Source organism: Ascaphus truei, chromosome 8, assembly GCF_040206685.1.
Source record: "Ascaphus truei isolate aAscTru1 chromosome 8, aAscTru1.hap1, whole genome shotgun sequence".
In the NCBI taxonomy this organism is placed as follows: Eukaryota; Metazoa; Chordata; class Amphibia; order Anura; family Ascaphidae; genus Ascaphus; species Ascaphus truei.
In genome coordinates this window covers 50894863-50914040 of record NC_134490.1, presented here as the reverse complement: position 1 = coordinate 50914040, position 19178 = coordinate 50894863, and the positions used below count along the sequence as shown (strand labels likewise).

The following is a 19178-nucleotide window of genomic DNA, read 5'->3' as shown; positions in this document are numbered from 1 at the left end:
GGCCCTTGGCAGCGATGTTAATTCAGAATAACCAAAAGGTTGGGAGACCACGCACTGGGGAGAGACTATTACCCCCTAATGTGCGGTCACCCTGCTTTTTTGAATATATGTTTAGGTCTCATAAAAATGTACGCAATAAAAGTTTTGCTCGCCTAACGAGCTTTAATAAATACACAAATATTGTATGGTGGTCTAGTTTCCTTTAATTATTGCTAAATCAGGACTGCCCTTTTTAATGGAAAGAGCAAAGTGGGGCACAGTCACGTACAGTACTATGCATATAATGCAAAGACGAGGTCTTGAGAACAGCAATACAAATTGGTGCAGTTTATATTAAGAATTCTACTGGTGATGAAAGACTAGAGATCTCAAGGTCTATTCCAGGAGTGCTCAACGTCAGTCCTCAAGGGCCACAAACAGGTTGGGTTTAAAGGATATCCATGCTTCAACACAGGTGGCTCAGTCAACAACTGAGCCACTTGTGCAGGATATCTTTAAAAAAAACCTGACCTGTTGGTGACCTTTGAGGACGGCCACCCCTGGTCTATTCACTGCGATTTTGCACAAATGTAAGTATACCAGACACACTGAACACATTTTCTTTTATTATCAGAACCTAAATTGTTTACAAAGAATTGAACAGTATTTGAGGTGGGGGGGAAACAAACAAAGGGTAAATCCTCCACATGTAATAACCAGATAGGCAAGTTTCTTCAATTACAAGCTCAAAGTGCCCAGTAAAGACCTGCAAGCGGTTAGCCGAAGCGCACAGACATGGCAACGTATGCTGAACATTGAAAAATCTAAAACATCTCAAATCAAATTATTCTCTAGCAAAACGCAACAAATTTGATTAGAAATTTTGGCTCTACCGACTACTTCTCAACTAAAAAACAAACAAAAAAAACCATTGACAAGTTTGCACATTTCCATCTAGTCCTGCCCCCTCAAGCAGAAAAAAACATACAATTGTAATCACACATGGCCTACAAGAATTTTACCTTTGAACACGAGAGGATAGAAGACCAACATGAAAGGCTTTAGCCTCTAATTAAGGGTTTTGATATTTACCCAATAGTACACCATGCAGCATCTCAACATGACATTGCAATCCGGAACAGGAAGCATTGGAAGGTCAGTACTGTTGCCTTGTATAAATGTTTCATAGTACAGTACCTGTAATACTTTCTATTGGATGAACATTAAAATTCTTCAAATATGCTGTTCGTACATTAACTTTATTATAAGTGATCTGTGTAAGTGTCACAGGTTTGTGCTTTCTAGAGAATAGCAAGAAAAAGTAAAGCAGAACACAAAAACTGGTTTACCACAAAAAAACAAAAAAAACAATTACATTTGCTTTTTTGCAGTCGTTGAATTGTGAACGATTAGGGTCGGGGGGTAAAGAGTACTAATACTTTTTCAATTGACAACCCCAGAACAACATGTACAGACGGTCCTCGGTTATCCAACGGAATCCGTTCTGGAAGTAGCGTTGGATAGTAAAACCATTGTAAAGTTAGTCCCATGTTAATCAGTGGCGGTGCGCGTTGGGTAACGCATTCCGGCGTCGAAAAACGGCCCATGGGGTTGCATTGTAAAGCGTTGGATATGCCATTCGTTGTAAAGTGAAACGTTGGATAGCGAGGACTACCTGTATTTTTTAAATTGACAATCCCATACTACTTTTTAATCAACAAACGTAGTTCCACTTTTCCATTTAGGAAGTCTTTCTGCTTTCTATGCATTAATGTTGTATAAATGATTCTAAAATAGGGTCAAAATAAAATGTCCTCAATATTAAATACATGTAGAAACTTTTGAAGGCAGACATTACTTTAAGGGATGTGGATCACTGCATTGCTAACTAGCCATTGTCGAGTCCTTTTTGTTTCCCTGAAAACTAGTTACAAAATTCTTACTATTTAGAGACTCCTCTACCCCCTGATGAAGCGTGCCATATCACGTGAAACTTACGTTGGGGTCACAACGGTGACATTTGGAGGCGTGGCGGCAACGTGTTGGAGCAGCAACACGGCTCGTATCTTGGCTATACAGCTATTAAGCCGCGTTTTACTGCACATATACATGCAGCTTACCCACACATTGCCTTATAGATATTTGACCATGCACTTTGCTCTACTATTTACACCTACTGTCGCGGCCCCTCCTATCCTCCGACTTACCCGGAAAAATGCGGGCATGGTATCCGACGCTCACGGGCCTTCTCCGCGTGGCCCGAAATCAGCTAATAGCGCTAAACAATAGCAATGCCCGCAGGTGCCGAAAACGCATCATCCCGCGATTTTTTACATCGCGGGGAAAAGGCCGCAGGAGAATTAAGGCGGTCGCCACTGTATCTAGTTGTCTGTTTCGCTATAGGCCTATACTCTACACCAGTATTGTGATTGCGATACATGTATCACACTTGCTCTTGTCTACTGCAAGTTTCTGTTCTAACTGATACAGTTGTTGTTGTTGTTTCTATTTTCACCCAGTGTGACATTCCCACATAGGGTTGATACAGCCGTTCCATCCCTACCTTGGATTTTGATACTATGATCTCCTACTATACAGCACAAAGGGAGACTAGTGTGAGATCAACGCTATACTGGCGTATATAAACATGGAACCATGCAATCGCATCTGTATTCATGCAGTTACTGAATATGGCTGCCTGTGTCAACAGGCTATGATGTTCTATGCACCAATACTGGTGTGACTCAGGTCTTTCTTTGTTGCTGCCTTAAGTATTATAATAATTTACTGGTTTGTACACCTATTAAGAATAGGGGTGTAGTTCATAGTTAGCGTGAAATTGGATTCACCTTGCTACCTATGTATGCTGACCCACTATGGTGTAGACTCCTTGTATCTACCAGTACAGGCCATCCAAGACAGCCACACTTTGGAGGATTTTATTATTCACTGTATATAATGTTCACTTGTGTATAATATTTTGATGCTATTATTTTTCCTTTTAGTCCTATGTGGACATGTATTACTTGGAGAACTTTCCCTGCTTACTGGACATCACATGCACTACTGGCCGGGCAATTGCATTGCTGGAAGCCATAATCTTGACTGCAATCGTTAAATGAGAGCAGCTATCCTTCCCAGAATAATATCTACATCTACAGCACAATCCTTAAAATGTGGCGACCGTTATATAGAGTTTAGTTAATCTTCCCCAATGTCAACTGCCATTCCAATCAATGGCTTCTACTCGGGAATGTCGTGGTTGTTGCTTACAGGTAGAGGGAAAATCAAACTTCAGCCCTAAATATAGAGAATGTGGATCATTTGCAAATAATATATGTAGAAGCTACACAGAATCGTCAGGTGCTGCGAGCAGATAGTCCAGGAACTTGGTGCACTGGGCCCATACAGATTTACAGTGTTCGACAAACCTCTACATCTGTACGCCCCGGGCGAGTGGATTTAACATCGTGGCGAGCTCCTAATGGCCCAAGCAGCACACGTGTGGTACTAGGTGGCGAGTATATTTTTGATTTGTCGACCACTGCAGATTTACATCATGGGACTCAGCTTTCACTTTGTGAATCCCACTTACTTTTTTAAATGTAAGTTCATGTATTTGTTGTGTGCTTTATATTACACATTACCATTCGTTTCTTGTGCACTACGTCTGTCGTTTTGAAGATTCCATTGGAATATTCTGTGGGAGAACAGAGCACGCACGAGACATATGCAGCAAGGAAGTAGATTCTTTGTAAACTACTTTTCATTCTGAATACCTTGTTTGACAGTTAGCGCGATTGGAACTTCCCTTGTTTTATTTAAATATTTAATTTCTTTTAATAGGGGGTTTTAAAGGGAGATTTTTAAGATTTCATTTTGTTTCTCACCCCGCGACTTTTTTTTAAATTTTTTTTTACACCTTTGTTAAAAAGGGAAATGAGTTCTTGCTCACTGGCAGCAAAAAAAGTTAAGTTAACCTGCAATGGGGGGTGTCTTAAGTCTCATGTTGTGGGCGTTAACGAAAACTATGCAACTGCGCCAATGTGTTAAAGCGCTTTAGTCCATTTTTTGCCTTAATTAGATCTGCTGGCACCATGAGCGTTTTAGAGTAGTTACAGGAAGTGATGGGGAGGAGAGAGTCGCACAATATTATGAGACATCAAAAGCTGCACCAGTTCCCCCGCAACAAATATATCTGCCAGGTGAAGGCTGCACTAACCTATACTCCAATGAGATCTGCTCCAATGGCAAGATTTGAAGATTCATACGTCGCCGCTCGCCAGCAGTATTATTTTGATACACATCCCTCAAAGAATGTTATCTATAGTCATTGCCAACTGAGAACCAGTAATGAAGACAGTGAAAAGGGTTAATCTCTACTACTACTATGGTAATAACTGTGTCACTCCTAGCTTACTCAAAATTTCCAACCCTATGTGCTTTGCTTTGATACCCGACACACTGGACTAGCATTATCAAAAATCGGCTGTTTTTGAGCTTTCCTATATACTGTACGCAGATTGTAAACTCCTCTGCACAGGAACAAGCCTCGAACCCAGTGCTACTGTATGTCACTATTGTTGTCGTGCTGATCACACACCTTCACTACATTAAATGGGAATAATGGATCGGTTATTTGAGTCAACTTTCTACAATTTCTCTTTAGGTCAGTTTGTGCAATAAGCCATACAAAATCAGTGATGTACGGACAATTCATTTTGTCAACGCAAATCCATATGATCCACACAAACAATGCATGCTACAATGTAGTCATTATACTGAATACTGTATGTTAACCCACGAGTTCTCAACTCCAGTACTTAAGACTTCCTCTCCCCCCAAACATTTTATATTTTAAGAATCTCTCAGCTTCAGTCCACGTGGTGCAATCAGATCAGTCCCTGCTTTAGCACAGGTGATAGTCGACTGAGCCACTTGTGCCGAGGCTGGGATATCCTTAAATTCTGACCTGTTTGGAGGGGGCCCCTGTATTAAACCCATATTTGCTTCAAACCCACAAGTTGAGCAAGTTATGCCCACACATGCCAAGTTGCTCACCAGATTTTCCTTGCGTGGTATGCACGATATCCCAGCTGCACCTGCAGTATCTTTCACATAAGCAAAAGGGAGCACAAGCGAGAGATTAATGGAAAATAGAGCAGGAAAGGTGTGAAATTGAAGGCTCAGAGACATCTACCACACACATTGAGAGCCATGTTAATAATTTTATGTATGACCCAGAGTGCCTAGTCCTAAAATATTGTTCCAGCATGAGGTTTGTATCCTTTGGAATGTGTGTGTTGGATGTGAATATCATTGTGTTGTCAGTGTTTAGACATGGAGTTACAAGCTGCAATGACTCCCAGGGATAAACCGCTTTGGATTCTTAGGTGGAAAGTTCATCGTAACAATGATAAATCAGATTCATAGCCCCTTCATCAGGAACACAAAGGGGCTGTTTCATCTTTAGAAAGCACCTACAGCGACCCTCCACAGATTTGGGCAGGGAGAAAAAGGGACTTGTTATAGAATAAATGGCGAGAAGGCCAGGGAAAGGGTTTTTAAGATCCTCGCAGCACTGTCGAGCTTAACTCATGTGTTATCAAAGAGGTTGCAATACTGGTCATAAAAACTCACCGATAAAATCCCAATTGCACGAATGTGGACTATTATCCTACTCACTTAACCAGAGGCTTATAATCTCAATTTATACAGCCACTCTAATACCTGTAACGTCACAAATGACATCATACACCTAAGATGGCACCCTCCCGAAATATGAGGAATGGAAGGATCACTCCATTACTTAGAGAAATATTCCAAAGAGTATGTGTACATAACATCGTGAGGCTATCCATAAAATACCACTGCTTTCCAACTCTTCAGTAGACAATAACTGGAATATCCCACCTGAAACATGCTCAATCCATATAAAGAGGGGAGCTCAAGAACGTAAAAAGTTGTTGAAATGGTCAGCTAATTTGGCAAATGAATGGAAATGCAGATCCCTAAAGCAAACAATGGTGAATACCAAATAATTACTTAAGGCCGTTATAATCCTGAAAATGACAGACCGCACGGCTCAACAACAAATTGCTGGATTGCAATAAAACTTCACATACCTAGCACGACGCGCGCACAGACACTAACTGCAGGGCGACAGACAACAGAACAGACATGGGAATTTGTTTTCTGCAGGCGACGGCCGCGTCACGTGAGCGGTTCAGCCAATAAGAGCGAAACTCTCGTGGCCACGCCTCCGTCATCTACGGTTGCCCCTGAATGCAGTGCAGGTTTTGGGCGTGTGCATCGCGCGCCTAACCGGAGCTGGTATAATCCAAGACCAAGACTTGTTTACGGAATCACCAACAGGTAAGATGGCATGCATAGGTGACTTTTCTACAAATTCTGAACATGAGGCGCCACAAATGATGGGTAACGGGACACTACAGATCTCTGGTGGTAAAGGCATGAGACTATTAGCTTAAAGATGTTTCAGTAGCTATAATATATAGGTGAGGGAAAGACATGACCAATCGTCATCCTGCAAACGTTGCCTGTTCAGCACAGCTTGAGTAGACGCAGTACCCGGTATTCAGACGCTCTACAACCCATAATGTTTATACAACTATAGGATATACCAGGGGTGCGCAATCTTTCCCCGCCTGCGACCCCCTCCTTTACCTTGTCTGCGGCATTAAATGACGCCACGGGGTCACGTGACCCTGCGGCATCATTTGGCGTTGCCGAAGACAGAGGCCTCACCCAATCCCCCGGCATTTAATTTAAACGCCTTGGGGAAGAGCGCGGGGCCTCTGCCACCGCCGCGCCCCCCCCCGCGATATACTTTGCAGAGGTAAAAGGTGGTAAAGTTTGAAAAGCAGAGGAGGAAGGTTGTATGGACATGATTCAAAAGGTCAGAGGGTGGGAGACAAATGAAAAGTCCTACGTCAAAGTTTTTGAAAGCATGGAAACAAACACTCAACGCAACAATGCAAAGAAGCAATGGAATTCAAAGTGGGTGAGAAGAGCTGTGGCATGCAGGTAGGGCACTTCTGCACACAGTTCGCTTCAAGTAGGCTCCAGCCATGTCAGACATAATGGTATAAAATTATAAGTCAAAACACTTGCATTGCTTTAAAGCAGGCGTTCCCGAACTACTCACTTTGAACGCCCGTCTGGTTTCCCTTGGAGGGGCAGATACACCAGTAAAAACATAGGACCGGATGAGTATTTCGCTGATGAAGTAGTCCATCTACGAAATGCGTAGGGTTCCTGTCCACTTCAGTTATCTGACTTTGAAGTGGTTTCTCCACATCACCATTCAATACTCCGTGTATGATACAAAGCCGATTTGACCCACATCGATTGGCTGCCTAACCAGTGACGACACTGGTGACGTCAGCGGCTTTAGTATAGAGATGCAGGAGTTTTTGATTCAGGCTGGATGCCGGGTGAGTGGGAGCTTGTCCATAACCATGAGACCTATTACGGACATTATACAGCCGTGAGAAACGATTACCTACCCGAAAGCATTGATCGAGATACAGGGAAAAAGGACGTCCATCTCCATTAACCCAGGAGCGGATTCTCATGCAGGCGATCGGAGAGCCACTGTGTGCCGAGCGGATTCTTGTGCTGACGATCGGAGAGCTGCTGTGCACCGTATGGTAACATGTACCCAAAATGTAAAGCTTGAGTTAACTGTATTGGATGTACGTGCAATACTTACCCTTATTACAGGCATACCCCGCATTAACGTACGTCCAGAGCATATATGTAAAGCGAAAATGTACTTAAAGTGATGCACTACCTTTTTCCCCCCACTTATTGATGCTTCGGTACAGGTATTGCTGTTCAGGACGTGCTGAAAGGCCATTGCGCGAGCAGCCGTTTGCCTATTGGGTGAGGGGAATCAGCGCATCACTACTACGGCGGTCTGTAGGGCAGAATAAGTGTCCATAGTTGCGAAGTAAGTGTACATACACAGGGATGTGGGGTTATTGAAATGATGTCCTTACTCGCGAGTGTACTTAAAGCGAGTGTCCTTAAACCGGGGTATGCCTGCACATTGTTCATTTAATATAAATTTACAATACAATGAGAGTTGTGCGCTGTCTTTTCTCTCTTGTCCGGGTGGGGAGACTGATCTCCAGAGCTGAAATTCATGTGGTTAAGCGCGGGGGGACTTCCTAGGTATAACACCGTTAAAAAGAAAACGTCCAAAAAATAAATAAATTCTTAGAAAAGCTGCCGGAATTGCTGCTTTAATGATGCAAGCCCACAGTCAACTAGAAAACAGCATTTAAGTCTAACTGGGTTCTCTAAATTAATAGCAACGTTTTGGCTGCTTTCATTTTTTGGGGGAAATTAGTTACAAGTTACATTTCGTAGGCACCTCTGAATGGGGAAGTGTTTGTCAAGTGTTTTCTTTACCTGAATCAAACCCGGTCCTGATCAGGAACCAATAGATAGAAGGTGGAGTACAAGCTCCTGCTGATCACAGTGACATCACACAAATGGGAGCCGTCAGATGAAATCAAACCCCTCCCAAGTCTTACTTTTAAGAAATTTTAAGAAATGATACATGACAAATTTATCACTCTCTGAATGAGGGTCTCTCTAAAGAGGAATGGCCATCCAAAATATTAAATATGCTACCAAGACTAAATCAGCTTGTTATGAGAACTGCAACTGAATACAAAACGACTTCAGAAAAAAATCACACAAAACATGGACGTTGCGACTTGCGTGAAACTTTTTTATCAAGTAGAATGGGCCTCCGTGTTAACTAGTAGAAATAAAGCGGTTACGCCAGTAAAACAAGTCTGCAAAATGTTTGTGGAGATTGTATCTAAAGATATTCAAGGTACCATTTCAAGATAATCAAAAAGGAGGCACGGGAGGGGGGTGGTTCTGAAACTTTTAATCTATAAATGTTAGAAAGACAGAAGATTATCCTGTCAGGAACTTTACTTAAAAAAGGTGCAATCACTGTGATTGCCAAAAGACAACAACGAGACATTTTGAAAGCAACTTATTACTGACTTTGTTAAACAATCGTAATATTTAAAGCAGACATTTGGCTGTTTTGGTTCTAACAGGACCTTCAAATGGAGAGATTTTCATCAAATGTTTACACAACCTCCAGCCCACCCAGTTCTATGGCTAATAAAGAGAAGGGAAGGATAGAGGGGGATTTACCCCTGCAACCCCGGTCAGCACAGTGATACACAAAGCAAAAATAAATAGCTAGACTTGCAGGGGTGGCCAACTCCACTCCTCAAGTGCCACCAACAGGTCTTCAGGACACCTCTGCACCACCTGTGCTGAAACAGGGATATCCTGAAAACCTGACCAGTTGGTGCCCATCTCTAAGCTATAGGAAAATGATCGATGATAATCACCTTTATTGTACGTGATACACATGGCACTTAGTTTGTTCATTTTGGTCATAGGAGCCTTTAAAGTGGAAATTATAACATTGGGTTAACGCTTAAAAACGCAAGGTGAAGACTACACCTCAACAAACTAACCTTCCTTGGGTTAAATTACGATTTTAACCCTACCACCCACTCACTGGGAGGCATATCCGGCTGCGTGTATGAAATAATCTATAGAACAGGCCACAGACAAACATGAAACAATAACAAAAAAAACGTCTAACAAGTGAAGCATTTGGTAGAACTGGCTGGTTATACATTAAAAAAATAATAAATTATTCCTAATTTACTCCAGTGGAAAAATTATGCCTGGCTTTTACGAAAGTCACTTCAGGACTCAAAATAATGGGATATTTTCATGGCTAAATTTGGTGATCTTTAGCCCTCAGTATTCTGAAGGTTTGGGGGGGTCACAAAGAAAATATGCAGGCCCACTCACGTGGTCTAGGTCTTTGCTGTGCCTTAGTATGAAACTAAAGAAGAATAACTTATGTACACATTTTAATTACCCAAATCCATGGTCAGCATTTTCTGTACCATGATCCCAAAAACAAGAATGAAAGAGCCAAGGAAATGTGCAGAGACCAACCCAGGTGCTAATTGCAGGCGAGAGGTCTAGAACACATTTTATTCATGTACCTGGACACTGAATTGGGTATAGGAACCCTTTATATTCAACCTACCACAAAATACCTCCCCCAAAAATGTCACAACTAAAGAATTTGTCAAATGTAAATTCTGGTTTCTAACAAGAGGTGCAAAAAAAACTTTTAAAATCCCTTGTCCCTCCTATAAGGCTTTAAGTGCACAACTATTAATTCCCGTGTTTTAAATACAAATAATTAGTAACATGCGAGGGAAAAACTCAGGAAACACAGGCACTTATGCAATGGTGGCTCTATCGTGAATTCTCTTTGGCAACAAATTTACAAGACTAGGACTTGCCTTCCTGACTAGAGAGAGGTGTATCTTTTGCCCAAATTTGTGAATCATGTGAAATTTTCATGGTTTGCAAATGAAGGAGATAAAGAAATTAGCCTAGTTCAAATTGGATTCTTGCATATTTAAACATCTGCTTTCACAGGTCTCTCTCCACATGTTGTATAGATGAATATTTTGGGTGTTATACAAGTCAACGGTCAGTCTACAAACGAGACTTCTCGCTCGTCAAAATCCGGTAGATTGTCAAATTGTGCCCAAACTTAGTCTAAAAGTTTCTCGTGAATTATATATTAAAAAAAAAAAAATTCCCCCCTCTTTCTAATTTTTGAGCTTTTGAAATGGAACAAAAACAAACAAACATCGGCAAACCAAATTTGTCTAAGTCCATACGTCTCTATCAGACACAAGGAAATATAGCAAAACATGCATGCTGAATCTACCATTAACCATTCTAGAAATGTAATTACTGCACTGTTGGCAAAAAAAGGCTTGGTGATTATTCCAGGACTGTGCATGTGGTCTTATTACAAACTCAGGACCATGCGACCACACAGCATTTTGAACCGAGAAGATCAGAAGACACGCTCTGACCACAATACACATTATTACACGCACTATATAATTCCTGGAGAGGCTATACTCCTTTGACACTCAAGTTCACCTATTTTGAACATTTTCAATCTGTTTTACATTTTTTTTTACCGCGCCCACCACAAGTTTGCAAGTTGGAACGCTCCGGATGTCATTTTTGGGGAAAAATGGAAATATGCCGGAAAAAGGTCCGAATCTCACAACGGGACAACTTAGTTTCACATTTAGGAAATATGATTAATTCCTTTCTAGTAAAATTTGAAATTTTACACACACGCACCATACCATTGGAATCTCCGGTTCTGGTCGGTATCCCCATGGCTGGGATACTGGTACCACATAATGGGGCCTGTAAATTGGCAAGCAGGGGGTCTCGGGATTCAGCGCCAGAGACCCCCTGCTATACTGTGTTATCAAAACAAAATAAAAGCTGCGCATTCGCCTGTTAAGAGGTGCGCAGGTAGATTAAGTCTCACTCAGTGCACGTCTCAGACAGGTGCGGCTGGGTACGATTCACACAGCGCGAGTCCCATTCAAACGCAGGGACCCCCGCTGTGTTAATACGATGGGCCATTACTATGGGCTATGGACTGTCCCCGATTTGCAGAATGTGCTCCTTCCCGCGGACGCTGGGCCATAAGGAAAGACTCCATCTGTACAAGGCTACATCTCCCTAATGAAGAGGCTCCAAGTTAGCCATGAAACAGTGGATTTTCTTATTTTTTGTATGCAGTAATGTACCTTTTGTTGACTTACTTGATGTGCGGCGTCTTCGGCTGCGCTTATAGTGCCGGCGACAGCGACGTCGCTTCAAAACAAATGTATTGAAGCCGTCGCATGCGCTTATAGTAAGCGCGGCGGATTGGCCGCAGTCGCTGGAAATCAAGTGAATTTGATATTTCCAGCGACCGCAGGGTGACGTCACCATTGCTGTCGACGGCACTATAAGCGCAGCCTTAGTTTCCAGTCCTTTAGATCCAGGTGAACTGTGTGTTTATCTATTACCTTATGACGTATGCAATTGCCATGCCTTTTGTGGTTTAAAATATGGTGCAGTGTCTCAGATCTATCTAGCACAATGCTTTTGACAGTCTACTTTCCAATGAACATTACAGTAACTATTACAATAGTTGCCTTCACAGCAAGACTCCTACCCCTCAAACACATCTTCACAGACACGAACAATGCAATGCCATCACAACCTACAGTAATGCCCATTTCTTATCAATGAGCATGTCAATAGGACTGTTACGTTTTAAGGTGCATTGTGTTGTGATATGTTGCGATACTCGGCATCAAAACCACGTCATCAAATCCTATGGAAATGTGATATTCTGCAGAATATATGTTATCTGGGGGAACACTATGACATGCTACATCTGCAGTAATCTTCCATACAACAAGCAGCAATCTTCCTCCTGTCCAATGGTTTAGCTTTCTGAATCAGAGCAGGGACACCTTTATACACCTCCAGCACACCCTCACCTTGTACGAACAGCGTTGGGAATTTAAAATGCCCATAACCAGATAATTGACACAAAACATTGAGCTACATGGCTGTCATCTTAAAAAGGGGGCAACATTTTGCCTTGGAAATATTAAACTTTAATCTATGATTGGGATCAAGGCTGGAGCTTCCTCGTCTCCCCCCCTCTCCCCACACCGCAAGGACATGGCTACCTTACAGAAATTTCTCAAGGTGGCAGGTGCAACTCTTTGAATAGCAATGTGATGGAGACCCCCTCCAACTGCAAAAGGGTCAATCATTTGTATTTCCATAGCAATGGGTCACTGGCCCTCAGATATTTTTCCTTTATGGAAGCTAAAATCCCACAGGTATCGTCCTTTGGGGTGTCTAACTTGTTTGTGATCTTGCACGCCACTTAAAACTAGCATAGATTGGTTGAGGCTCATAGGTACACAAGTGAAGCCCTTGCAGTTTGAAACGTATATTATCCTGTCAAAGCGGCGTGGCTTATTTCTGTAGATCACTCGCTGTAAATGGTGGCGTGGCTTATTTCTGTAGATCGTTCGCTGTAAATGGCGGCGTGGCTTATTTCTGTAGATCGTTCGCTGTGTGCTGGTTCAGGTAGTGCTGGAGAATCTTTTCCAATTTCTCAACCTGTAGAAATGACAAAAAAAAATTGAAAGCCAGGCAGCTATTAACCTGTTCACGGTTTGTGGCATGCTAGGTTTTTAGTGGAATTTTCAGCAAACGGTGTTTCTTCCACGCGGAGGTTCCAGGAAATGCTAAACCTATTAAAAATCGGGAGAAAGGTATTACCTTAATTTAAAAATGAATACTCCATTTATACACTAGAAACTAAAAGGTATTAGATCAGCTTTAAACTACAATTCTGTATACCTCATCGCACATCTTCACAACCATTTATACCTTAATACAGTGGTGCACCAACTGGGGGGCATGCCCCCCCATGGAGATATTCTGGGGGTGGGGCACAGTGGTTACAGAGGCCCCACGTTTCCCCGAAGGCATTTAAATTGCCAGGGGACCGCGCAAAGCCTCTACCTTCCCATCGACGTGATGATGGTGCGTTGCCATGTCAACGTGCCGGCACATGACCCTGCGGCGTCATTTGCTGTGCCCAAGCTATAGGCCCATATCGCTGATCAACACCGATTTTAAACGATTTGCAAAAATACAAGCAACACGCCTAAATAAAGCGCTGAACACACCGACAGGCCTCGGACAATATTCGTAGAAATCATAAATATAATCCATAAAAGCAACAGGAGCCAAAGCCCGAACCGGATTCTGGGACTAGACGCAGAGAAGGCCTTCGATAGGTTAGCTTGGCCCTTCATGTTAGAGTAATGAATAAAATGGGAATATACAAAGTCTTTATCAAGGGAGTACAAGCATGATATCTAAACCCGACAGCTACGGTGCGAACCTCAGGCTATACCTCAGCTCCATTCCAAATTACAAATGGCACCCGACAAGGATGCCCCCTGTCCCAACTGCTGTTTACACTGTGTAAAGAGTCTAGCAGCCAAAACTAGGGGGGAAATCACACAATAGAGGCAGTAACAATAGGTGATAGAGAATACAAGGTGTGCCTGTTAGCAGACAATGTTCCGCTATCACGCACAAACCCCAAAAAGTCATACGAAAATTACTCGTAGAAGAATTTGGCATACATTCAAATTTAAAAAAATAAATAAAAAAAACACTAAGTCAGAGGCCCTAAGCCTACATATCTCGGCAGAGGACAATTTAACGTTGACGCAACAATTCCCCATAAAATGGAAGTCAGATAAGATCAAATATCTGGGATTTTATATAACAGGGACATATGATAGTCATTTTTAAAGATGTGAAAAAAGATTTAAGGACCTTTGACAGACATCAAATATCATGGACAGGCAGAATAGCATCGGGGAAAACGAACACACTACCCAGGACACTGTATCTATCCCAGGTACTACCTGTTACAGTTCCACAAAAATATATTAAAGAGCTAGAAAAGGAAATAAAGTTTATACGGCATGGCAGAAAGAAAAAAAGTAATGGGGCTACCAACAAGACTAGGGGGCATTTCTCAAGCAGACCTAATGAAATATTATGAAGCGGCCAGGTTAAGGCCCCATGTATACTGGTCAATGGGGGAGGGTACAAGACCATGGGTAGACATAGAAAGAGCAGAAGCCCAGACGAAAGACACGGCGACGATACTATGGTTAAGGAGAGAGACGAGGCCAGAGACCATCAAAACGCAACCAGTGATCTCACATTCCCTAAAGCTATGGGATAAACTTTGCAGAGTTAAATCTGTCTCATCTGTTCCCTCACACCGACCCCAATTCTGTCCAACCCAGAGTTCGCCCCAGCCCTCCAAATCGAAAGCATACAAAATATGGAGAGAAAACAGCTTGGAGACTCTGGGATGTGGTAAAATCAGACAGGACAAAAACATTCAAGGAAATAAAGGAGGAGTTTGACCTAGAAGACATGCATCTGTACCAATATTTTCAGATAAGACACTATGTCACTTCAATACAACCCGCACAGGATGTTTTTAAACCACTAACTATTTTCGAGAAACTGTACTCAGCTAGGCTATATCATAAAGGAACTATAGCACAACTATACCAGACTCTGATCACACAGAAAGTCGAGCTACCAAGTAAAAACAATCTAGACTGGGAAAATTATATAGGGCAGGTGCTGGAGAGAGATGAGTGGACGGAAATATATGAGAGCTCATTAAGATCATCTAGGAGCTCGACAGTCCGAGAAATAAATCTCAAGATATTACAAAGGTGGTATTACACCCCAGCCAGAATCCACTCATTCTTTCCAGCTACCTCCCCCCTATGTTGGCGCAACTATGGCCAAATTGACACATAAAACATATTTGGTGGACCTGTCCGAAGAGAGCAATATTCTGGAGAAAAATTAAAAGACTAATAGAGAATCCTGGGCCTGGACTGCCCACGGAATATAGAGACAGTACCAGTTTAATCCAGGATAGTTATGAGGGATATCTGAAGATATGAGTACTCCTGGTAAGCTAATGTGTAAACTTTCTATTCATTTTATATCTAGCCAGTAAATGTCTGTAATATGAACCAAGCCAAAATGCAAATGTATGTGTAATAAAGTATAAATGGATGCACTGGGAACAAAGTCAAGATGGAAATGTGCCCTCACCCCCACCCTTTTTTTTTTCTTTTGTACCCCTTCCCCCCCCCCCCCCCTCTCCTAAATAAAACTTGTAAAAAAAGAATAAAATACAAGTTAAAAAAAAAATAAAAAAAATAAGGGGGACTTTGGACTGTGAAATCTGGCCTGGAAATGACCACGATGGCTAGAGTTAAAATTTCATGTAAATCAAGGGAAGCACGAGACAACCATGCGAGATCCCATCCTACTCAAATGTAGGAGAGTCTGCGTGGCAGCTCTCTCGTGTAGCGTCCTTTAAATCACTGGACCATGCTGGTAACGCTGACAAACAACCTGTCCTCGCCTTTACTCCAAGACATTCCACGCACCACAAGCAATTATCCGAGCAAACAGATGTTCAAGCTCATTAATGTGGAAGAGGCACATGGCTGCATGCCCAAGCATAGCGTTCCGCAAAGGGGAAGGGGAGATACATACCCACTGAGGAGGCTCAGAAGATAAGAAAAGGGTCTAGACAGAATTTTGGGAAATTCAAAACAGTCACTACCTTTAGGTTTGCATTATAACTGGACTGCATTAACCCTGTCTGTGCTGTGAACAAAATCCAATGGAGAAACACCTACCTGTGTCAACCTTTTATTCCACTTAATCACCAATGTTTCATAACTACAGTATTTGAAGGTTTGACACTAATTAAACAATCACACCGAGTTTGAAGCCGGAGAGTCTGGTTCAAATGCAGGTATCTATTCATGTGACCTTGGGCAAGTCACTTTATCTCCCTTTGCCTAAGGCAACAATTTTTTTTTATAGATTGTGTCTCTACTAACTAATGTACAGCACCCTGGATACGGGTGCTATATAAATGTTATAAATAAATTATGCATTTCATGTTGTGCCATTATCAGAACTCTATATTAATCATTATCCTCTTAACAACATTCTTTTTCAAGTCTCAACTTTGTACATAATTTTGCCTATACATTTGATAGACTGTTAAACTAAGATAGATCCTGTGTTTCAGCCAACACAAATTCCTGTATGATGTACTTTCACAATTAAACCCTTTACTACCTTCACTATTGATGGAATAAATGGTCTGGCCACCATTATGTAAGAAAAATTCATTAAATAGTTTATACTGTGGTCACCTCCTCCAAAATAGGTAAACAAAAAAAATGTACATCGAAAAATAAAGATGGGATTATATCGTAATTTAATACATTGCAAACAAACAAGGAGTTATTGGACTTATGCATTGCAATATAAAACTTTACGCACTGTATGTGTGCAGTATATGTACGTATTTCAAAGCTGGCAGCAAATGTGTTAATATAGTTACATGCCACAGGGTTCCCCACGAGCAGAGCAGGGAAGGGAGACAGATGCATCCCCAAAGAAGTGTACCCACCTGGCATCACAGTCTACAACAGGGGTGCACCAGTTTTTTTGCTGCGCCCCGTGTCCCGGCACCTGCGCTGGCACCCCCCCGCCTCTCGAGTGACCCAGCGTCAAATGACGCCGAGTGTCACGTGACATGACCCCACAGCGTCAACGCCACGTTCTCATGGCGACGTGACCAGAAGCCGGCTGAATCCCGGTAAGTTGAGGTGGCATAGGCCTTGCGCTGTCCCCGGAATTTAAGTTAAATGCCTCAGGGAAGAGCGCAGGGCCTCTGCAACCGCCCGCAACCCCCCCCCCCCAGTTTGCGCACCACTGATCTACAATGACCCAATCGTGTGGCTCTGTAGGTTATGTGATGTAACTAGTAATAGAACATGGGAGAACCTCCCCAGTAAATCTGCTCGGTACTTATTACTCACCCGCATTCGGAGATCACGGCAGCAGCACGCATTGTCTCGCTCTGAGAATAAAAGATGGGAAATATTGAACAATAATAATTATATTATTATATAACAATAATTATTGAACAATAGTTAGAAAAATAAATAATAAACCTCTATTTGTATCTTTGACTTTATCAGGCACCAAACTGTTATTTGTTAACAAAAGAAACGCCATTTGGCCGCATTATAATTTGCTGCAATATGGTTTTTTAAGGAGATTATGTTGCACAGATTATAGTTTAAGAATAAGGAGCCCCAGATGTAATGTGCAGCTTTCCCCACAACGAAACCCTTCCCAGAGGGGTCTCTGTCGATGTGAATACAGGGGGGGGGGGGGGGGGGGGTAAAGATATACGAGTGGCTTGTGTCTTGACCCTTGGCAGCCCAGGAAATTGCAAAGCTAAACTCAAACCATTACTGTCCATTTTTAATGATTTGATGGACATTTATCAAGGATTGCTACTTGTGAAGCAACAAACCCGCCTGAATTGGACATGTACGCATGCACGTTTTACAGCTTTGAAAAGGGGGGAAAGAGGGGGTGTGAGAGATTATCGTTTGAAGCTAAAGAGCACTATTGTTAGCGGTGTGGACCCGCGTTCCTGAGATGTATTTAAGTCGCCGTGTAGTAGGATGCTGCAATGGATGATGGTGCAGCCTCATATTGGGCACCAGGCGCAAGGTTTGGTGATTATTTCGTTTTCCCTGGAAGCTCACAGCTCACACCCCCGTCAACCCCCGGTCCTCCCTCACAAAGGTCAGATTGCCACCTTACCCATTGTGATGTTTTAGAGGAAGCTGTGTCAGACACGTGAATGCACACGGGCGTCTTCACTTTGACAGCTTTTAAAAACACAAAAAGGGGGGCTCTGAACACAAACTCCTTCCTTCAAACTCAAGAGGAAAGAAATGGGACACTAAGGCAGTCTGCTCAATACCCGGAGCTATTACCTTGGCATGCACTGTCCCTGGAGGTGGAGTTGCTGTGCTTGGCCAGGCCGTCACTGACTAGTTTTTCATCCACATGCAAAACCCCAGTTTCCTGATGCTTTCCCACAGACACGGAGTGGATATTGGCATTTAGCGACAGTACAGTGATGGTGACATCCACGCCCAGCAGCAGCGTCGTTAGCAGTTCCGAAGCTGCTGGAGACCACTCCTTGGAAACTGGCACCACGCCTGGGAAAACAATGCTGCCGTGTGTCATTCCAATAGGACACCACAGGAGTGTGGTTACCAAAGTAGTAATACAAAACACATACAGCTCCTTCCTCATTTTACCTCAAAATTAGTATTACACACAAACACTAGCCGTCTGAAAACCTTAGGTTTCAACCAGCAGCAGACAACATAACTGGCTCACCCGAGTATCTTAAACAGTTCCAGGGCTTGCAAACCCTTCTTCGGGTGTGAAATCCAGCGTTAAGGTTCATTGTGGCACGCCGATTGGGTTACCATGAAACCCTCTATTTTCAAAAGTATTAAAGCAGCAATTGGTTTCTATTTTTTTCTTAGTAGGGGCTGCCGGGATCTCTATTGAGTTTAACGGTCCTGGTCACGCGGGCCAATAAGGAAGTGGCACTGGATAACATCACAGCTTCCTATTGGCCCGCGTGACACAGGACATTTAAACGCCGCCATTTCGTTAGGCACACAGTTCCCTGGCTGCAAGATACCGGCACTGCTAGAGAGGTAAGTATCTCTTGAAGCAGGGGCAAGTATCTC

General features: G+C 42.6%; 1 protein-coding gene across 6 annotated transcripts in view; it reads right to left on the bottom strand.

Annotated features, from left to right (window-relative positions):
* Positions 1 to 8729: 8729 nt before the first annotated feature.
* Positions 8730 to 19178, bottom strand: part of TDRD1 (tudor domain containing 1) — a 48479-nt gene continuing 38030 nt past the window's right edge. For all 6 annotated transcript variants that reach the window (XM_075611954.1, XM_075611953.1, XM_075611951.1 and 3 more), the window contains 3 exons: positions 18405 to 18632; positions 17430 to 17470; positions 8730 to 13080 (listed from right to left, as the gene is read on the bottom strand). In XM_075611954.1, the coding sequence (XP_075468069.1) occupies positions 13012 to 13080; positions 17430 to 17470; positions 18405 to 18632 (338 nt within the window). In that variant the 3' untranslated portion in view covers positions 8730 to 13011. The remainder of the gene's footprint in view (positions 13081 to 17429; positions 17471 to 18404; positions 18633 to 19178) is intronic.